At 36.9% G+C, this 20535-nt stretch overlaps 1 protein-coding gene and 2 pseudogenes across 6 annotated transcripts; 2 read left to right on the plus strand and 1 right to left on the minus strand.

The window, feature by feature from the left end:
* The first annotated feature begins 481 nt into the window (after positions 1–481).
* On the plus strand, positions 482–2421 carry LOC147499824 (subtilisin-like protease SBT1.3 pseudogene; annotated as a pseudogene).
* Positions 2422–3783: 1362 nt separating this feature from the next.
* Positions 3784–5524, minus strand: LOC147499825 (uncharacterized; annotated as a pseudogene). The gene is made up of 2 exons (XR_015196096.1): positions 5355–5524; positions 3784–5237 (listed from the first exon to the last, which is right to left on the minus strand). The product of XR_015196096.1 is annotated as an uncharacterized LOC147499825 (transcript).
* A 5813-nt stretch (positions 5525–11337) lies between these two features.
* Positions 11338–20185, plus strand: LOC147499826 (uncharacterized). 5 transcript variants are annotated; one of them, XM_086561592.1, is made up of 7 exons: positions 11338–11368; positions 11721–12035; positions 12597–12686; positions 13444–13629; positions 13726–13796; positions 13891–13990; positions 19755–20185. In XM_086561592.1, the coding sequence occupies exons 4-7, from the start codon at positions 13498–13500 to the stop codon at positions 19923–19925; spliced, it is 474 nt and encodes a 157-aa protein (XP_086417718.1). In that variant the 5' UTR covers positions 11338–11368; positions 11721–12035; positions 12597–12686; positions 13444–13497; the 3' UTR covers positions 19926–20185. The 5 variants fall into 5 exon arrangements, with proteins under 5 accessions (XP_086417718.1, XP_086417720.1, XP_086417719.1 ...); XM_086561593.1 differs by lacking the exon at positions 11338–11368 and adding an exon at positions 11405–11668 and having other exon boundaries at positions 11893–12035; XM_086561594.1 differs by lacking the exons at positions 11338–11368; positions 19755–20185 and adding an exon at positions 17271–17508 and having other exon boundaries at positions 11397–12035.
* The last annotated feature ends 350 nt before the right edge of the window (positions 20186–20535 follow it).

The following is a 20535-nucleotide window of genomic DNA, read 5'->3' on the forward strand; positions in this document are numbered from 1 at the left end:
AGGAATAGGAATAGGGTTTACATGAAAGGTTATTCTTTGGTTCTTGAGTTTACGAATTGCATCAACGCATGCGGATCTTTTAGGAGGAGGATCCGGAACATATTTGGGATAACGAACACGATTTTCAATTTCAATGTATTAGAATATTTGTATGACTTGTCCAAGTACGGGGCAAAAGACTACCGGAGGGAGCAGTCCCTTATACCCGGAGTGCTTGGAAATAACCACTTTGAAGCGGCAAGGTGGAGGGGGTCCCCAACTTGTTTCTCTAGCTCACATTGGCTCCATCGTTTGAATGCGAAAATGAAATCCTACGATTATCATTAAGCAAACGCCACAATCTTAACAAGATAAGAAAAATATGTGTCCCTCATGCAGAGATTTTTAACTATGAACTGCTATTCCGATAGCAATGCACTTGAGACATAAAATTCACCAAACCTGGGAATCTTAGTATTGGAGCAGTGCTTGAGGTAGCAATGCAGGCGGAGTTTCCTTCTCTGTCTGTTTCATTTACATCAATGTTGGTACCGAGAAGAAGCTTTACAACTTCTTCATCGCACACCTTAAACAATAGTTCAAATTGTTACTATCTCATCCAGACATTCACATTGCTCCTCATAATTTTGCCACCAAAATGCCATGTTTGATTTGTCTTCTCATTCTTAGTACCATTATTTTATGCTCCTTTGCTTAATTATTAAAATTCAGATAATACCTTAGGCCATTTTTCACTTCAAATGAATAAGTTAGGTGTCCCTCATCTCATGTCATTTACCACTTCTAAATTCCCAGATTAATTGTTAAATGAATAGGATAATCTTTGTTTCTGACAATCTAACATTAAGGTAATTGTCAAAATGACTTTTAATAATTACAACCTTCCTATGTATATTTATATTTTACCTGAACAGCAAGAATAAAAGGTGAGGTGACTCGGCGGTCAGGCCTTTGCAAGAATGAAGCATCGAATAACTGCAGCAACTCAATCTCAATGAGCAGTAAATTTCTTTTCTGAGTTCTACTCATCAATCTAGTTCAGACATTTTATCTGCTGTCGATCAAGCAGTACTTGATATCATGGCGCCACCTCTTACAGCCATGATAGCTTAGCAGTGGCGACTTTTGGAGCAATGGAAAATGGTGTATTCGTTTCCTGTTCAGCTGGAAATGGAGGGCCAGATCCGATTACTCTCATGAATGTGTCTCCATGGATCACCACAGTCGGAGCCAGCACAATGGATAGAGATTTCCCATCTGTTGTGAAGCTAGGGAGTAGAAGAACATTGTCGGGTGTTTCACTCTACAGAGGCCGGATCAATCTATCAACACAGAGGTAATACCCGTTAGTGTATTCGTTAGTGTATTTGGGTACCAACTCGAGCAGCCCTGACCCAACCTCCATGTGTCTTGAGGGAGCCATGGATCCAGCTGTTGTGACTGGGAAGATTGTGATATGTGACAGAGGCATCAGTCCGAGAGTACATAAAGGGCAGGTAGTGAAGGATGCAGGGGGAGTGGGCATGATATTGGCCAACACTGCTGAAAATGGAGAGGAGCTGGTTGCAGATAGCCATCTTGTACCAGCAATAGCAGTTGGAGCAACGGCAGGAAAAATGATTAAGCAGTACGCCCTGACCAACCCACGACCAACAGCAACTCTAGCTTTCTTGGGGACGAAGTTGGGCATTCGGCCTTCGCCTATAGTAGCAGCATTCTCATCGAGAGGACCCAACTTCCTGACGTTAGAAATTCTGAAGCCCGATCTTGTTGCACCTGGTGTGATGTGTGAACATCCTTGCTGCTTAGACGGAGAAAATAGGGCCATCCGTTCTGCTAACAGATCACAGGAAAGTGAAGTTTAACATCTTGTCAGGAACGTCTATGTCATGTCCTCATGTTAGTGGTGTTGCAGCTTTGCTCAAGGCAAGACACCCAGAATGGAGTCCTGCTACAATCAAATCAGCATTGATGACTACAGCTTATATCCATGATAATACCTTTGACCCATTGAAAGATGCTTCAACAAACGCGCCTTCAAATCCATTCGACCATGGAGCTGGCCATATAAACCCGTCAAGAGCTCTTCACCCTGGCCTAATTTATGATATTGGGTCAGACGATTACTTGAACTTCCTGTGCACACAAAAGCTAACCCCGACGCAACTGAGAGCCTTTACCAAATCATCCAATCGATCTTGCCGACGTTCATTCGCTAACCCAGGAGATCTAAATTATCCATCCATTTCTGCTGTATTCCCAGAGCCGTGAGGCGGTTTTATTCCCCTACTTGACTTGACAAACTTGAACAGAGTTTTGAACGGAGCGGAGAATTCAATGAGCTCTGTAGACAACCAAATCGACAAACAGTAAATTTGACACTATTATCTTAGAACGTGTTCTAATTTAATAGTTGTAATAATCATAAAACAGTAATGAAAGATTTTCACCAAGGGGGGTTTGGAGTTGATAGTTATACCTTGTTCAGAAGCGTCGGTCTCAAATCAAGTGCCAAGCTATAAAGTACGGCTCCACTCCAAATCGTGTGCCGTTATTTTGGGCCTCTAAAGCGTTTTGCCTCCACCAATGACGTTGCCGAGAAACTTGATCTCCTTTTGAGTGAGCAAAAGAGCACTTTTCCCTGTTGACATATAGCTGATTTTCCCTAAGGATCACAAAAAGTAACTTACCGGGGCTCTCACTTTTCAGGTTTTCTTTTGTTTAAGAATGGAGATAAGATTTAAGAACGGAGTAAGAATGGAGATAAAATTTAAGAATGGAGATAAGATTTAAGAAAGAGGTTTTTATCTACTTGTCTATTTTGGGTTTTTATGTATTTTGGGCTACGAACAATTGAAATCGCAAAAAAAATGGCGTAAAAAAGGGCGTAGAATTCATTTTTTTAGGTAAAATCTGATGTGTCAGTCTAAGAGAAAAAAAGGGGGCTGACGTGGGTCACTGGGAGCATTCTCAACTACTCAGTATTAATGGTCTTTGATTAAGTATTTTATTACACGTGTAAAACTTCCCATTGAAGCCCAATTTTTAGTTGAAATCTAGCCATTTGGCCCGGCCCAGCCCGGCCGGACTTGCTACATATACAGTTAATGACTCAAAAACCTAAAGTCCACTTGAATAAATAATATATGTATATTGATAGCTAATGATTCATTGGTTATAATATATGTATACTTTGTTTGAAGGGTTTATATTTTTCTAATCTTTTTGAAGGGTTTTGACGAAAGTTTTTATTTTTAGTTTTGGGTTATTATTATTCCTGTTGTAATAAGTTGTCAGGTTGACGATGAAGGAGTATGGGACCTAGCAGCACTTTCTGGCGAATGCTTGCGTCGCGGATTTTCTCTAGACCTAAAGATTGGGAGTTGCACTGATCCCATCAATTACTGTTCAAATGTTGTTGGTTCTAGCAACATGACATTCTGGCCATACAAAAAATTGCAGGCATACAAAAAAATGCTCAAATTTAATACCCTTTTAGCAGTCCCATTGAAATGACATTTTTGTGGTTGAGATGCTATATTTGCCTTTAGCAGCTCATATAGCTTCCATTAGACTTGCTCTGATAGATACATATATTAATATAAAAGAATAATACTACAACCTTAACACAACAATATCAAGGTTCAATGATGGTACATTGTATAATATATGGTGATCTAAGCCTAGCCAACTCACTCAAATTTGCTAGAAATTCAATCATGAGACGCACCAAATCGAAACTACAATTAACATATTCAAATGCTACAACCACATACACGAATATAAAAAGGAAACAATATTTTCTATAATGCACACCATTGAGTAATATCACATTTTTAAAACCCACAACACATATATTTGCCCTTCCAAGACTTTTGAGCAAATTTGGGAATATATAAGATATATACATGAGTTGCCATCCTCCATTGATGTACAGAAAATTAAAAAGTTATTTTTCTCAGCCCATGTGTATAATATGATGCCTTGTATCTGTCAGTTATAGCCAGCTTCTAGTTCCTTCCGTTTCAATTCTAATGCCATACACTCATTTTCAAGTTTCATCCGCTCATTTTCAATCCTCAGTTTATCCAGTTCTCGATATTTTTTCCTGCTAAACCGTTGCCACTTGAACCGCTGCTTCTCTAGCTCCAACATTTATGCCTGAATCTGCAACTTCTGTTCTTCCAACTGAAGTGAGCGGACTTTATCCATTATACGTAACCAAGCCGTTTTACTACCTTCCGAGAGCATTTGATTCATGTCGACGGGGGTGTTACGTGGGTGAGGATAAGATCTTTTGTCACAATCGAAGTTAAGGGGTTTCCAAACTCACATCTTCATGGTCATGCCCCTACTTCATCCTCTTTGCAAAACCGCCTTGAAACCCAAACATGGCCCCATTATCATGATTCTCCTCGGGCTCGTCATCATGGTCGCGTCCTTTGTCGGCGTCTTGATCGCCGTCGCCAACATCATCTTGTTGGTTCTTTCTTGTATCAAGCATTTCATCATCCTCTCTCTCGCTTCGAGGGGGCGGTTGCAGGACCGCTGCAATGATGGATCAGGAAGGAGATGCAGTCTGTTTCCATTGTGGTATGAGCACATCTCTTCCTAACAGTCTCCTTAGCTTTCTCCGAAAGGTGGCCCATCATATCTAAAAGTGCAGGATTTTCAACAACCTTACATGAAGTGCCCCTTCCAAGGATGTCTGTGAGTCTCTTGTATCTCTTGTTGAGGTCATTGAACTTGTCTTCACACTGTTGAGGTGATACATAATATCCCCTTTCGGCCATGACTTTCGAGACTGACTTCCACTTCCCCTTCTTTTGCATAATTGCATATTTTCTTCCCCCATTGCTACATTTAGCAGCAGCAGCATCCTCACCCATGTAAGAAACTACAGTGATCAGAAGTATCACCATTGTATCATTCCACTTCATCCTCTACCATGGTGGCCCCCCTTTCTTCCCTCTACCTGATTCACCATGCCCATCTACACCACCTTCAGTAAAACTGGGTTCATCCTCATCACTTGTTGTTGTCTTTGCCCTCTCCCCTTTATTATATTCTACTATGGCCATCGTCTGTTTACACTTGTGCATCGAGGGGAAAAACGTCGTGCATTGGTGGGTGAACCATTGATCCCTGCTGAGAATGCGGGTGCTGTTGTTGTTGATGCAAAACATGTGGGTGTTGTTGATGATGAACATGCATCAAACACTTGGATAGTAAAATCTCTAAAATTTCAACTCAACAATAAAAAAGGGCATGCCAAGTCAGTTAATACACCTCACATACAAAAAAATAACTAAAAAGATTCAACACGTATGAAAATGACATAAAAAAGAACTCACCATAGTGAAATTGACAAAGAGTTTTCCTCTTAGTAAAGTAACCTCCCATGATACACTGCACAATGAAGTGATGTCCTTCCGTGTCCATCTCTAAAATTGGGACTTACGCCTACAACAATTATTTGATCCATACCCATTCAAAACCAAGAGCCTTCATCCTTCAGAATACATGGTCCTTCAGTAATGAATGCAAGCCATTCATACAACCTATCCTTCAGCAATCCCCACTATGATTCGCCAACCCATGCGTTATCCCCCCTGGAATATATTAACAACACTCATTTGTACGTACTTGTATAGAGCTCAAACGTGACAATGGTATGAATTTCCCCTAGAATATATTAACAACCCTCATTACAACATTCTTAAGAAATGTCCAACACCTTGTAAAGAAAACCAATCAGCCAATAAAAAAAAATGAAAACCAATAATTCCCTGAGCTGTCTCCAATCAGATATGAATTTGTTTCTTTTGACCACCAACTCCATGTCTTCCAAATTAATCATCTTAATAGTGGATGATCTTATGATTAAGTACATTGCATAATATATGGTATCACTTTAAGCCTTCAAAAACAACAAAACGACCAAATTTCAAAGCTAACAAAGCAACTACTTCAGCACTTAAAGCTTTAGGTTGCTTCTTCTTGAAATCTCATAAATGTTGCTTCTAATATAATTCCATCAGTTGTACGACATATTGCTCCTGTTGCAGCTTTACTACCAAACCTGTCAATTCCAGCATCAATAATTACTTTAGCCCATGGTGAGATAGGAGGTGACCAAGTATCTAAAAGAATGCATAGCTGGCTAGGTTTATAAATCTGAGCTTCCAACGATCCTTATTAAAAACATCCGAACATCTTGCACTATTAAAACCAATGATCTACAAAATGGGTTTTGGTGATATATCATTGTTCTCCATTCTAGGCTAGCTTGCTCCTGCAATCCCAGAGCTCATAGAGAAGAGAAATGGAGAAATAGACTCTTCTTTTCAGATCTTTATCTTTATGCAACTTTGTTTAACTCGATGTTAAGGCCTGGACTGAATCCCCATGCATATACCTGTTGATCTTGCAAATGGCATAAACAACAGTCAAAAGGTTAATCGGTTCACATTACCAACCTACTGCAACTTCCACTGGCAGGGTGTGTCAGCTCTGCATTATGGTTAGAACATGGTATTGATTAGTTGCTTTCCTCCAAATTCTTCAAAGTAATCATGATAGGTCCAACAAATGGTGAACCGAATCAATGTAATCCTTGTATTTGCTTCTTATAACTACATCGTTAGCTCCACTAATATAATTTAGGAATGAATGTGCTAGGTTTATCTGTTGTGGCACAGTTAAAGAATATCCAATTTGTGTTGTACTTACTACATAAATAGACAATGTATTGTGCATGCAACTCGGTATCACACCATCTACACTACTTCTAAATCCTATTTTTCGATAGCACCTACATTTTAGGGTCTGCATAGAAAAGAGAAGCATTGTCGATCCACTTTAGCTTCAACTCGATCTCTCCAGACTCAACACCACAAAGCCTCAACCAAACATCTTGCAAAACTTCACCATCTACACAACATACTACATAATTAGGGTCCTTCATAAGTGCCAATCTATATCAAACATTTCTTGGTTTAATAATAACCAAGATGACTTTGTATAAAAATATTTGAGACTACTGTGCTACCGTAGCAATACAATCGATGTATCCTTATTGCCTTTTCCTAAGAATTTGACTGAGAGCTATAAGAATCATAAATACCAAAACATCAGGAAAGCCAAGACGGTGCCTGGTGTTCATAATACTACTCACAGGAAGCAGTTCGTTAGAGGGAGGGTTATGGCGTTCTGCACTGAGACTTTATGCTCCGTCTCTGTGTCTGAAATTTTTATTTCAGGGGGTATATTCAACAAAACTAAGAAGATATATTCACCATAAATGCATCTTTGACGTGATTGGTCATACACTTCACTAAACATCTAGCTCAAATAATCAAAGGAAACAAAAAAAAAAACCTTTGGAGTTACCTATGATTTGAAATTGTTCTACAGAAGCAATAGCAAGGCGGGGATCATTGATTCCATAATTAATTGGCTCTACATTGTAGAAAATCAAATGCTCTTAAACATTAAGATATTGGACAAAAAATGTGATGACTGTGAACTCACATTGATTAAATCTAGAAATGCGAGTTTCATATAATGAGTAGAGATGTTTTTCCAAATCTAAAGAGCACCAACCAGCTAAATTTTGGGTTTGGGTATGTTTAATCAATTCAATCTGCAAACAACCAAGAAACATGGTAATGTATGTATAAGGCTATAAGCATTTGAAGTATCAAAATTGTTCAAACTTCAAACTTCAACTGCAAACCATTTAGCAAAGCAATCCAATGGAGAAAACACATGAGAAAACCCTGATAGAAACAATATAAGATTCCAAAGCAAAATATATAAAATAAATGATAAGTACAATATATTAAGCAATATAATTTAAGGTCCCTTTCCTTTTTATACCTTTCGTTGCAGGTTCAAATTGTTCTCTTCCAAGTCCCTAATAACTATTTTTTCTTTGCAACTTATTCTCAAAAAACTTGCTAGGCGCAATAAGAATAAATGGCTTTCTCACACATGGACCAAAAACCCATATCACACAATTTTAAGTGAGAATAGTACCTTGCCACAACACCCGAATCCTGCAACCAATCAACTGGAATTCCAAAACTTGGTTAGTACCAATAAGATAAGCAAACCTTGAGGATGCAATGCTATTGATTGCGTTTGACTTTTTTATGAAAAATATCAATTGTAAGAAATCTCAATATTATCTTGTGTAGCTAATTTGCCCGCAGCTATCCTGGTTACAAATGAGTGTTCAGGAACCATATCCTTGTGCTGCACCACACCACACCACTCCTGTACAGTCAGTTTTTTAGTTCCAAGTTTAAGTTTTAATATGATGGTTGATTATAAGGAAAAAATAACTGTCAACTTAACAAAAAAATTATAGGTCAGGCCCAAAAAACATAGCCCTGAAAGCCCTGGTGAAACCCGTGAAGGTTGTTCTGAAAACACCATACAAAATTTGACTGATAAAAAAGACTAATCTATCGATAGACACTTTTGTTATTTATTTCTAATCAAAATATCACTTTTTCTCTTCCTGAAAAATAAGTTATAAGTGAGCGGATAGCCGAATACTACACAGTAAATGAGAGAACTTAAGAAAAAGAGGAAGCATAAGATTTATGATCTCATCGTCATTGCTTATCATTCTTATGTTCATACATCTATTTATATGGAAAGCTGTGACTAACTTTCTGTTAGATCTGTTTATAGTTGTCACGTCAGAGTTTGCAATGACTGAAGCTGATCTGGAGTGCTGAGTTGGATGCTGAATCATCATAGCTGAGTATAATACACCCCCTTGGATGCAATCCAGCAAAAGCTTGCATAGCTGAATCATCATAAGAAACTTGCATTGCAGACAAACATCTCACAACCTGTTTCATTTTGGTGGAAATCATGCATTACTAAGCATTTGTAAAATAATCCATAAACCACCACATTGGCAGAAAGATCATATCAACAGTTCTCCATTCCCTGGACCAGAATAACTATACAGAAGAAAAGCATCTGCCCTCCCTTTAGATATTCCCTCCCTATATGGTCCCAAACTACCCATGCCAACTTATTACCTCCACTGTTACTTGTTCTGACCAGCTTTCATGACAGCCATCAATCACCATACAACCAAAGAAATTTCATTTACACATCAGAACATGGGTACTCTACCAAATTATATGAAATAATGAAGCACCCATTAGAGAAACATAGAACAGATAATAGCAAGAGAAAATCTGTGAAGGAGTTTTTGTAATGCTTATAACACAGGCTCGTCATCATCAAACTTGGAGTAGAGAAAAAGTTCAGAAAACAAATGATGAAGTAGTTGATGGAAGCGAACTTGTGTGTAAATGCTAGTATATATAGATGAAGTTGGACTTCTTGACATTAACTGGAACTAAATTTCTTGAGCTTGGAAAAGAAAGCTTGAGAACACAATTAAGCTTGAAAGAGAACAAAGGAGTAGAAGTAAATTAGGTAGAAGTAAAGACTATCAAGTATCAACTACTAAAATGGGAAAATCTTCTTGCAGAAGCAAATTCAATAGTAAGTAAAAACTTTTAGAGAAAATCTCCTTGCAGAAGCAAATTAAATAATTAATAGGAAAGGCACTGGAAAGTGGAAACATCTTATGCATAACCAAAATTTGCATGCTACTCTATAAGAATGTGCTCCATTGATTTCAAAATTTACCTTTTTCAGTTGATGTACCAAGTTTGACATGGACAGATGGACGAATAAACTCCAATTCAAATAGAGTTAGCAGTTTGACTAAAGATTTTTTTTTCCATAAAACAATTTTAATGCATCACTTAACAACAAAATCACCCCCACAAATGACACCCCTAGTTCACTTTTAAATCTAATAACTCCCCTGAAATTTCAAAACTCAAAACAAAACATTACTTTTCCCTTCACTTACAGAAACACACATGGTCAAAGCCATTTATTTATAACACCAGAACAACCCTTTTCTCCTTTCCTTTGACTAATAGGGCCTTCATGACAGGACTTACATAGTGGTATGCACCAATATATGTTGCTTTCTGATCTTGAAGTACACCAAATAGGGCCGTCGTCACAGGACTTCAAGAAATGACAGAGGATCCACCCCAGACCCTCAACATTCGCACTGAATTTGATTTATGTCCCCTCATGCACGATGAGCTCAAACCATTTCTTGAAGTCATCTCCCACATCGGCACCTTTAGAGCTCACATAAGTTACTTATATAACGTCAATTTATGTTTTGGTTAAGTTGTGTATGAAGCTTAAGTTGACTCCAGAGATGCAGATGATGAATCCAAATGGATGAAGTGGTTTGGAAAAATCAGAGTCTTGTGCCATGACTCGAGGGTCATAAGAAAAAAAACAGTATATACATAAAATACTGGAAAAGGGTCAACTCCATAGAAGAATAGATTTGAGGTACGAAGTTTTCAAGATAAAACTCTACGTATAAAGTGTACTCACCACAACAAATGGGACAAAAATTGTCAAATGCTATGAATTCACAGCTACTTGGCTGCTTGAGGACTCTGTCCAGTTCTTTCCTCAAAAGTCAACTTTTTAAAGTCATATATATATATGGTTGTGGTATCGATTGTAGCATATTGAAGCTTAGATGGGTCTTCGGTGGTCTGGGTTCTAATCGGAAATTGCAGATGCTATCGTAGATATAAAATCTCTTTGACCCTGTCATCAGTCTTATATCAAGCCTTTGGTGTTGTTCTAAATCAGTTCATAAAAACAACTATAAGGCCGTATTTGGCATTGCTGAAATCATGACCTATTTTTGTCTTCAATGTCATAAATTTAACAAAGCTATGCAATCTCCACTACGTAATTGACTGTGACATGTAGAATGCAATCCAAAAAAGTGATTATAAGAAGGATGAGACTTGCCACATCTTCTTATCACTCATTAGACACCAAATTACACATCTTGAGATTAGATCGAAAAAGGCATGATCATAGGGATCTAATCAAGGGAAAAACAAATTCAAACTTACAAATCAATTCTGGCTTCCTTTTCCTCCCGTTCTTCCTGATTATTATCATTATGCAAACAAAAAAACGATCTGAAAGACATACCTGGTTGAAAGGGGAGGAAGTTTGGTAGTGAAATCAAAATTTTAGTTGCACTTTGCAATCGTCTTGAGAGATTTGAGAGATGTTGGCAGAATGGCAACCATCAATTTTTTGGGAGAGAGAGAGAGTTTGGGGAGGATAGACTTTATTTTTTCTTTCTTGAGTTTTGTGGTTTTCTGTTTGTTCGTTTTTTATGAGTATAAAATGCGTGTATTTCATTTTTTCCACCAGAATCAAAGACCATTAATACAATACCGAGTAGTTGAGAATGCTCCCAGTGACCCACGTAAGTCCCTTTTTTTCCTCTCACACTGACACATCAGATTTTACTTAAAAAAAATGAATTCTACGCTTTTTTTGTCGCGATTTCAATTGTTCATAGCCCAAAATATATAAAAACCCAAAATAGATAAGTAGATAAAAACTTCTTTCTTAAATCTTATCTCCATTCTTAAACTGAGGTCATCCCTTCAAGCCCTCTATTTATCAATCAAACTATTGCAATAACCTTATCAACATTATTGTAGTTTCATAACCTTTTGCCAATGGCATTGCAAATGTCATCGACCCCAATGATCATATTCAGGTGAATATTGAGTTTGCGCTCTCTCTTTTTCTTTTTTTATTTGTTTCTGAAGGAAATATGGTGATGGTGGCGATGGGCGTGATTTGGGTCTTAAACGGCAACGCATAATTGATCAGCCTCCACCCTTTTATGGGGCGCCACCCGGTTCCAGTTTCATTTAATTCTCTATACTATTTTATGTCGTTGAATTAAGATCGGATTACCGGATATCAAAATTTTTGTAGACAACTTCAAGGCGTCTTGCAGATAGGAAGGTGGAGAAGTTTGAGAAGAACAGCATTGCCCGAAACAACTGCAAAGAAAGGGGCTGACTATCCAGTTACACCCATCGTGCTTGGCTTCTTTGTCTTCGTTGTCATTGGTTCATGTGAGCTTTTTCCTCTTTTTAACTTTAACATAACTGTTAATCTATCATTTATCGTTGAGTTCTTTAGAGCTGATCTAGAACACAGACCCAGCTTGGGCATACTGAAGCTCTACAGGCTTGAATTCCGAAGTAGATGACCCACCAATAGTTAACCTGCCATGTGAAGTACTTATCTTGAAGGAACCATGTTCCACAAGTTTGTCAAAGGACCGAGTGAGAGACATTTAAAGTTCCTTATTAGTCAGACTTCACAATTTGTATACGAAAATTGCAACCTGAAACTAGAAATTCAACAATGGGCTTTCGTGAAATCTTCTAAATGGTTCAAAAAGGGTGTCACAGAATCTATATTACGAGCACTGGCATGCCCACTGTAGATATTTAGGGTAATCAATCAATATAACCAAACTGGTCCAGCACAGGCTCCAATAATAAAAGACGGGGAAGATTAATATTTTTTATTTCTTTCTTCTACGTATAATGGTGAAGAGACTATATTCCTTTTTAGCGGAGAGATATATTGCACTGCTTGAAATGCATCTGATGACAATAAATTTCTAGATTTGAATGTGTTGCACATTGGCGGTTCTACTACTTAATCCAGTGTCTGCAGTGGTGGTAATCCTACAGAAACCACAGATTTCTTACTAGGTAATAATGGCTCTTGCATATCTTCTGGACAGTGCATTGCGAATTTTCATTTCGGGTTTTTCCTGACTTTGTTCATATTCGATAATACGGTATTATTAGTACCAGGTTACTAGGTTAGCTATATTAGACTTTATAGTTTCGTCCCACTTCCTTAAGTTGTGACATAGAACAAACTACCGTTCCTGGATGTAAATTATCAGATGCCTCCAAAACTGATATTTTAGAAATTTTCATTATATACCAGTCATTGAGTGGAGGTTTGGCATCTTTGTTATTAGTGAAGATATTGATACATGTAGAAAAATTTTAACTAGAAGACGAGGTTTCAAATAAGGAATAGAGTGGGACCAAGTGAAATCGTCATGTTTGTCTGTATCTTCTATAATTTGTTGTATCTTATGATCAGAACTGAGTTCATTAAAGAATCAATCGATTTCTCTTTAGGTCTCCTTATTTCCACAAACACACTTGAATTAAAACTCTGTGCCTCTGAAGAAGCAAGAAAACGTCTTCAAGACCCGTATTTTCTTTTACATTCCAGATTAAAAGAAAAAGACCAAAGAATCGACCATGCTAGGGTTAGTAGTACCTTTTTATTTTTATTTTGTCTATATAATTAAACTTAATTCTTTTTATATATAATTTTATTTTGTTTGACTTTTTATTTAGTCTAAAAGCGAGTCAAAGTGCACTAGCATTGAAGAAATTTGTGGAGGAGAGTCGGTTGGCTCTTGAGTGTACTAATCTTTTGAACTAGTGTACAAGATGGGAGAAAGAGTGTTTGCTTTATGATCGTGATCGAGAAGCGTTGATGGAATTTGCTAATGAAGCGATGATGAAAGGGCTAAAGAGGTTTGAGGTTTGTGTTCTTGATATCGAAGATGAGTTGAAGAATGCTTTAGAAGAGTTGGAAGAGTATAAAAAAAAATGCGAGAAGCACATGGTATATTTATATTTATATATCCTCCCTAATGTTATTTTATGATTTTAAAAGGTTTAAATTTTTGTTGATTTCTTAGTTGGGTTTCTTTGGTGGTAGGTTAGCGAAACGCAGTTGATTGAGGAGTTGCATTTGATGAGAGAGAAGATTACTATGCTTGAGCAATCAAGGTATATAATGGGTACTGGCCAAATTTTATAGTGGGGATAAATGTTTATGCGCGTATTAGTATGCTAAGTTTGTTATTCATTTTGCATTAATCAGGTTGCAAGAATGTAGTGATAATCCTATTCACTATAGCAAATGTTCTTCGCTAAAAGCAGACGACCAAATTCCACACCCACATGTACTATCCGCCATGCCTGTGAGTGAATAACTCTTAATTTTTTTCTAAAACTTAATTCGGCACTAGATGTTTGATTATTGTTTTAAACAACTAATAGTGATCTTATTAGTGAGATGACCAATACCATTGGGTTGGATTTCAAGCTATTTACCTCTTGGATACGATGAATGAGGAATCAAATTTCGGGGTTGATGTTTTGATATAGGTGTCAATGTTCCACTAGCATTAACAAATAGGTTATGGGTCCGAACATGATTTGCTTATTGTTATAAGTATATTGGTCAAGATGAGGAACAAGTCTTTCGACTTTTAATAGTCCCGGGCGTAGTTGCATAACTCTTGGTGTTGGCATGATGGGATAGATTCATAACGGAAATGTATTTATAGAATTAGAAATGTTTTCTTTGGTATGACACTTAGTCTTAGCACCACTCTTCTTTTCTCGCACCCACATTTTGGATATAATATATATTTTTGTTTCAATATCGGCATGAGTTTCTCACTTTAGTATGTCTAGAAATACTTTTCCAAGCAAACTCTTGATATAATAATTCTCAAATGTTGGTCCGATTTACTTTGCGACTTCATAAGCTATTAGAAAAGCATAATCTGGAGTATGGTTGAAACTATGTATTAAGTATTAGCTATCATTCAAAGTAGTTTCTCCATATTGGTATACTGCCAAGTATTACATATGGAATTGCTGAATTTTATCAAAAAAATTATAATTCTTGGTTCTTCATTTGAATTGAGTTGGAAATATGCAAAGTTACATACTTATATTAGATGTACATTATAACACCCCGTGTTTTTATTCTTTGTTTTCCTAATAATAATAATAATAAAGATAATAATGAAAATAGATAATAGATAAAACAGATATAGAATATCCAAAGATTCTGGACGGATAAAAGCCCGTAGGTAAATGGATAAGTGTTGTCCTTGTTTTTCGGGGAGTTTTCTCACGTAGAGTTTTTGGAAAAAAAACACAGCGAGGGTTTTAGAAAAAAATGGGAGTTTTACTGAAGGAAGGAAAGGAAGGTTTTTCCTGGTAGCTGGTTGATGATCGGAGAGCTTCTGACAAAGAGTAGATTAGTTTTTCTATTCACGCCTAACTTTACCGTTCAAAGATTCCACTCATGGTTTTACGCTCTTTCTGTCATTATTATTAAAATCTTGTTGATGTGAAAACTTGTTAAAGCTACCGCCGTTATTAAAACCGATTAAACTCGGTTAAACTCGGAAAGTGGAATTTAAGCTGTCGAATCGGATCTTGTGTCTATATAATTTGTCGACATTGATATTGGTGTCAATACTCTTTGTTGAACTGTCTGCGGCTTAGGCGTCGAAGCTCTGCTCAAGCTTTGAACAGCGCCAATGGCGTCGCCGAGAAAGAAACAAAAGGGAACGAAATCCTTTAATTTGTTTAAACTATGGTTTTATCTTGTGATGTTAAACCTGTTGTATTGTGGTTTGATGTTGGGGACGTCGAGATGGAAATTTGGAGTGTCTTTGTTGGAGCTTGAGAAAGCGTTAATGGCGCCCGAACGCCATTAAGTGGCTTGATGAGTTGTGTTTTGGATTTTTTGTTGGTTTGAGGTTGGGTAGTGATGTCGGATTAAATGTTAGACTTGGGTGGGGCGTAAGAGCTTGAGCTTGGAAAAGCCATTAATGGCAATCCAAATTGTAGATCTAGTTTGAGGAAGAGGTTGATTCTACTGATATTAGAGTTTGTGGTTTTTGTTAAAGTTGTATGGGTTTGTAAGGGGTTCAAAACCGTGGGCTTGAAAGGGGTGGTCGTGTGGAGGAGTGTGGTGGTCGGTTTTGGGTGCTTGGAGGAAGAGAATTGGTGGAAAAGAAGAACTGTGGTCGGTTTGGGCTTGGGCCGGTTTAGATTGTTGGGCTTTGGGTTGGTTAGTTGGGCCGAAATGTTTTAGTTTTGGTTGGGGCCTAACTTGTTTTGTTGGTTTGGTCCATTTTCTTTTAAGTCTTTGGGCCAGAACTTAGATTGTTTTGTTGGGCCGGTTTCAGTTTAAATTTTGGGCGAACTTCGGTTGTGTTTTAGGCGGTTTAAATATTGCTTGGGCCAGTCCATAGGACTTAAAATAGATCTATTTGGGTTTTTCAACATTGAGACTTTTGGGTTCTAAGGTTTGGGTTTGGGCGCGGCCAGTTGGGTCCGAACCATTACTTTAGTCATGAGCCCATGAGCCATGCACCTGACCTTTAGCCATGAACCATGGCTATGACCCAACTTTGTTGAACATGGAAACCGACAGTTTGACTTCGACCATGATGGTTGACTTTGACTTTGACCAGGATTGACTTTGACCGAGTTGAATGTTGACCCGGGTTGACTTTGACCAGTTGACCCAATTTGACCTTTTAACTCGGATTATGATTTGGGTTATTAAGATAGGTCTAGGGCTATTAGCATACTTGACTTTAGGGTAAGACCTCTATATATACGTGTGTATGTGTATTAACTACTATGTGATTTTGCAGTATTTTATGATATGCAACGTTATGACACTAAGACATCCCTAAAATTAATAACGCGTAAATCGAAAATACAGGAATCAAGATACTCATTCGTTCTCTGAAATGATATATAAAATAAAGTTCAATAATGCGTAAATAAATTTATCGCACTTTTTTAGAACTCTCCACGCCTAAAGTTTTGGATTTGAGTTTTATGACTGATGATGTCATATGTTAGGTGGGCATTTATTGAATGTGCCATAAATGGCTCGTTAGCGTTATATAGGGGTATTCATTGAATGTGTCATGAATGACCGTGATTGTTTTGGGCCCTGTAGAGGAACTAAGGTATTAAGCCTTGCGGGTTAGTGGTATTAATTTGATTATGTGAGTGTTTGGGTTTTCTTTTGAATGCCTAATATAATATTTACAAAGGTTATATAGAAGTTCTAACTTTCTTTTGGGGGGTAGGACTTAATAACATTTTGTCTTGAGGGGGACGCATTCCCTACCCTTATATAGCAATGGATATCGGTAAGTTTTAATTAAATGATTTAGATATTAAAAGCGAGTTATTTGAATGAGTTAATATAATGGAAGTCTTGCTTGGGAAGAATTATTATGCGGTTAAAATGACGGAACTACCTATCTTCCAAGCCGCTAATGATTAAGTTATGGGATAATATAAAGTGATTGTTTGAATAATTAAAGTATGATAATGTTTATATGTGGTTAGTCTACTCATACCAGCAAATTCAATTTTGCTGACCCATGTTTGCTTTGTTTTGGCAACGTGGGTATGTTCTTGGGAACATAGGTGGAAGGCAGTGGAACCGCGGCGTGTGATTTGGATTCTCGCCTGGAGCAGTCTGGGAGTTTAGTTTATTAGGTCTGATCTTTTGGAATTATGTAATAACGTAGTTTTCTTTTCATATGACATGAGAATCCGATGTTGAAGATATGTTGTTCTTAGAGTGGTTTGATATTTTATTGGGATGGAAGAAAGTCTTTTAATAAAGTGATGGTTGAGGAATTTTGGAGACTTTTGTTGTTAAGATTCTTTATGATGTGGGTTTTAGGTTTTGACACTTGTTGTATCCACCCCGTCATAGCCTCGGTTTTTAGACAATTAAACCAAGTGATGTTTTAGATATTTATATTTCAAATATTCATTTATTTTAATTGTTTAGAAAATCGGGCTGTGACATACATGAAATGAGTACTTGGAAAATTTGGTAACTCAAAGATTTTATCCCCTTTGCATATACCATGGGTTGATCTTATGTATTGCTGTAATAATAAAAATGGGAAATTATAAAAACACGATCAGCGATCCTGCACATGACTCTCATGATATTATTACATTATTAGTTTGATTAAACTAAATTGGTGAACTAAGACCATTTTGATTGGTAGCTGGCATGCAATTTATATAATATGCTTAGTATATTAAGTTTGTGATGCAAGATTTCATTGATTACTTGGTATGCTATTTAGAAGTAATATGGAAGTGCTTGAGAGAGATGCGTATGTACCCTAATAAATAAATCCTCAGAATTCCTAAAGTAGTCTGTAGTTTGTAACAGAGTAACAAGAAATATATAGCAAGCCCGAACGTGTTGATTTGGAAATGGGATTTGTGTCGAACTATGGACGGTTATTTAGTTTCAAATGGTTATATTGAATAATAGATTTAGGTGTTTTTTTCTCGTCAGCGTGTTGATAAAGGTTGAAGGTTGAGCATTAGTTAACTGCCATCTTTGTTTTTTGGACGAGTTTCATGAGGAGGCCAACACATTTTTAACATGTTAAATAGGTATTATAGTCTATGGAGGTTGGTCACTTGACTTGAGGGAAGAGGCATTCTCTTTTGCTTACATTTTTCGAATGCAAGTGACATTTACTTTCTTTCACATTGATTAATCTGAACCATTTAGTACTCATGTACTATTTTTTTGAAATGCATAGCACAATCATGCATGGCATGTTGGAGCTGAATATGACATAATGACTATTGAAAGACATGGTAAGGTTTAGACTTTCATTAGTTACATAACTATGGGATGGCCTAGGTTGGGTAGTGGTGAGAAGGTTAGACTTTCAAGATTTGCTTTGTATGGCTATATTATTATTGAATTCATTATTATTTATTGAATTGGTGACATACTTGAGTTTTATTGGCTATGGACATGGACATCGTTGTAGTTTAACATAGTTCACTTGAAATGATCATATTTGTTGTAAGCTTGCATAGATAAGAGAGGATGGATATTTAGTCCAAGTCATGGCATTACCAGAAACTGACTTAAATGTCTTAATACCATCTATTCTTACTGAGTAGTCATTTTTGGGGGGTGTGTTCCTTCACAATATATCATCAAAAAAGAAGATTCTCAGCCTTATATCATGGGGCCCTCACAGTGGGAGGTTTGAGCATGAGTGGTGGTTGAATTAAATAATCATTTGCAAAAGTATAAACTTTTGTCATGTTTTGTGTGAGAATATTACATCTTGCATCAATTTAAATTATTATCTTACATAATCACAGTCATTCATACAGTACACGCAGTTTGAGGTTAGGATTGTTGAGGGTCTTGGGGCTGTTTTGACTGCGTATCTATAGTCACTTGGTAATGGTGTTTATTTCACGGGTAATTCTAGGTTAGATATTGGATCTATTGTGAACCTGTACTTAAGTCATTTTGACTGCTATATCTAAAGCCATATTTCAGTTTTGACCCATTAATGTGTAGATAACAATGTGATAATGTTGATTTATCCCATTAAATATCCAAGCCCTTCACCAAAAATGACACATGACAGCAAGAAAATATATAAACACTTGACACGAGAGAAAGTTTGTGCATTAGTTGTTGAGCAAGAGGTAGTATGTTTGAGTATTTCCTGAACTTTATTGAAATTTTGAAATATAGTGGCAACCCGAATATATATATAGTACAAATTTTATCTCGGGATCTTTGGTTCTTTTTCATGAACTGCAACTTTTGAATCTTTTGTTTCTATGTTTTGATTTTTGGTAATATAAAAATTAGAAGCTTATTGGTGTAACTTTACTTTCTTGCATTATGGTTATCTTGAGAGTGTTATTTGCTTTCCCGCATAGCAAGCACTCACAGGCCTCAAGAAACTTCAATCAGTAAAATTGATTTGCTTTTCCATATCCCCGATGCTTTGGACCTCAAATGTGTGGTCTACATTCAAAACTAAAACAGAAGATTCTTCTCATTTTATGTTGTGCGCCTTCCGCTAATAAAATAATTGCTTATTGTGGTTATCTCAGAGAAAAAGAAGATTTGGATGCGTGATGAGTTCTGGGACACTGCACCTCACTATGGTGGCCGAAAAGGAACTTCCCTGGCAATGCAAGTTATCCATTCTCTGTGATGGGCACACATGGTATGTACTATTAAAAGAAATTCAATGGAAAAATGTCCTTAAGGTTGTCCATTAAGTGAACAAGACTGTTTAGCCTAAAAATTTGTTTATGCTTGGATCAGACCGGTAGGCAAATGGGAAGACAAAGAGAAATTGTTATGCTAATTATGAAAAGGGAAAGTATATCCTAAAGGAGAAATAGTTAATAATTGTTTTACTTTAAGCATTAAGTTATTTCCGTTACGTAGTTCCAGTAATTTTCATATATATGGTATTGTAATGTTTATACATGTATTTAGCGGTGTTTGCTTTTTATAAACATAGATTTTCTTTGTCCGCGAGAATGATATTTTTTTTTTCAATATAGAATTGTTTTGACCTCACTATAGTTTCAAGTTCTTTTTTGTCACTACTGACATTTTGCAAAAATGCTTCACGAAGAAGCCGACCCTCAACTTTTGGGACTATAGGTTTACCTTGATCTTACAACTCAAAATATCCCCAACACCTAATCTATTTGTGTGATAAACTGGGAACCGAATGGGCTGAATTTATATGGTTGGATTAGTATAGTTTCGTTGTTGTATCTGTTTCCGTGGATGTGGTTGTTAAGGGTCTCAATGGGTTGAAGGATATCACGAGAACAATCCAAGCTTCCGGAAATTCGTTGACATTGTATATGTGGG

The sequence above is a fragment of the Coptis chinensis genome, chromosome 5, assembly GCF_015680905.1.
Source record: "Coptis chinensis isolate HL-2020 chromosome 5, ASM1568090v1, whole genome shotgun sequence".
NCBI lineage: Eukaryota > Viridiplantae > Streptophyta > Magnoliopsida > Ranunculales > Ranunculaceae > Coptis > Coptis chinensis.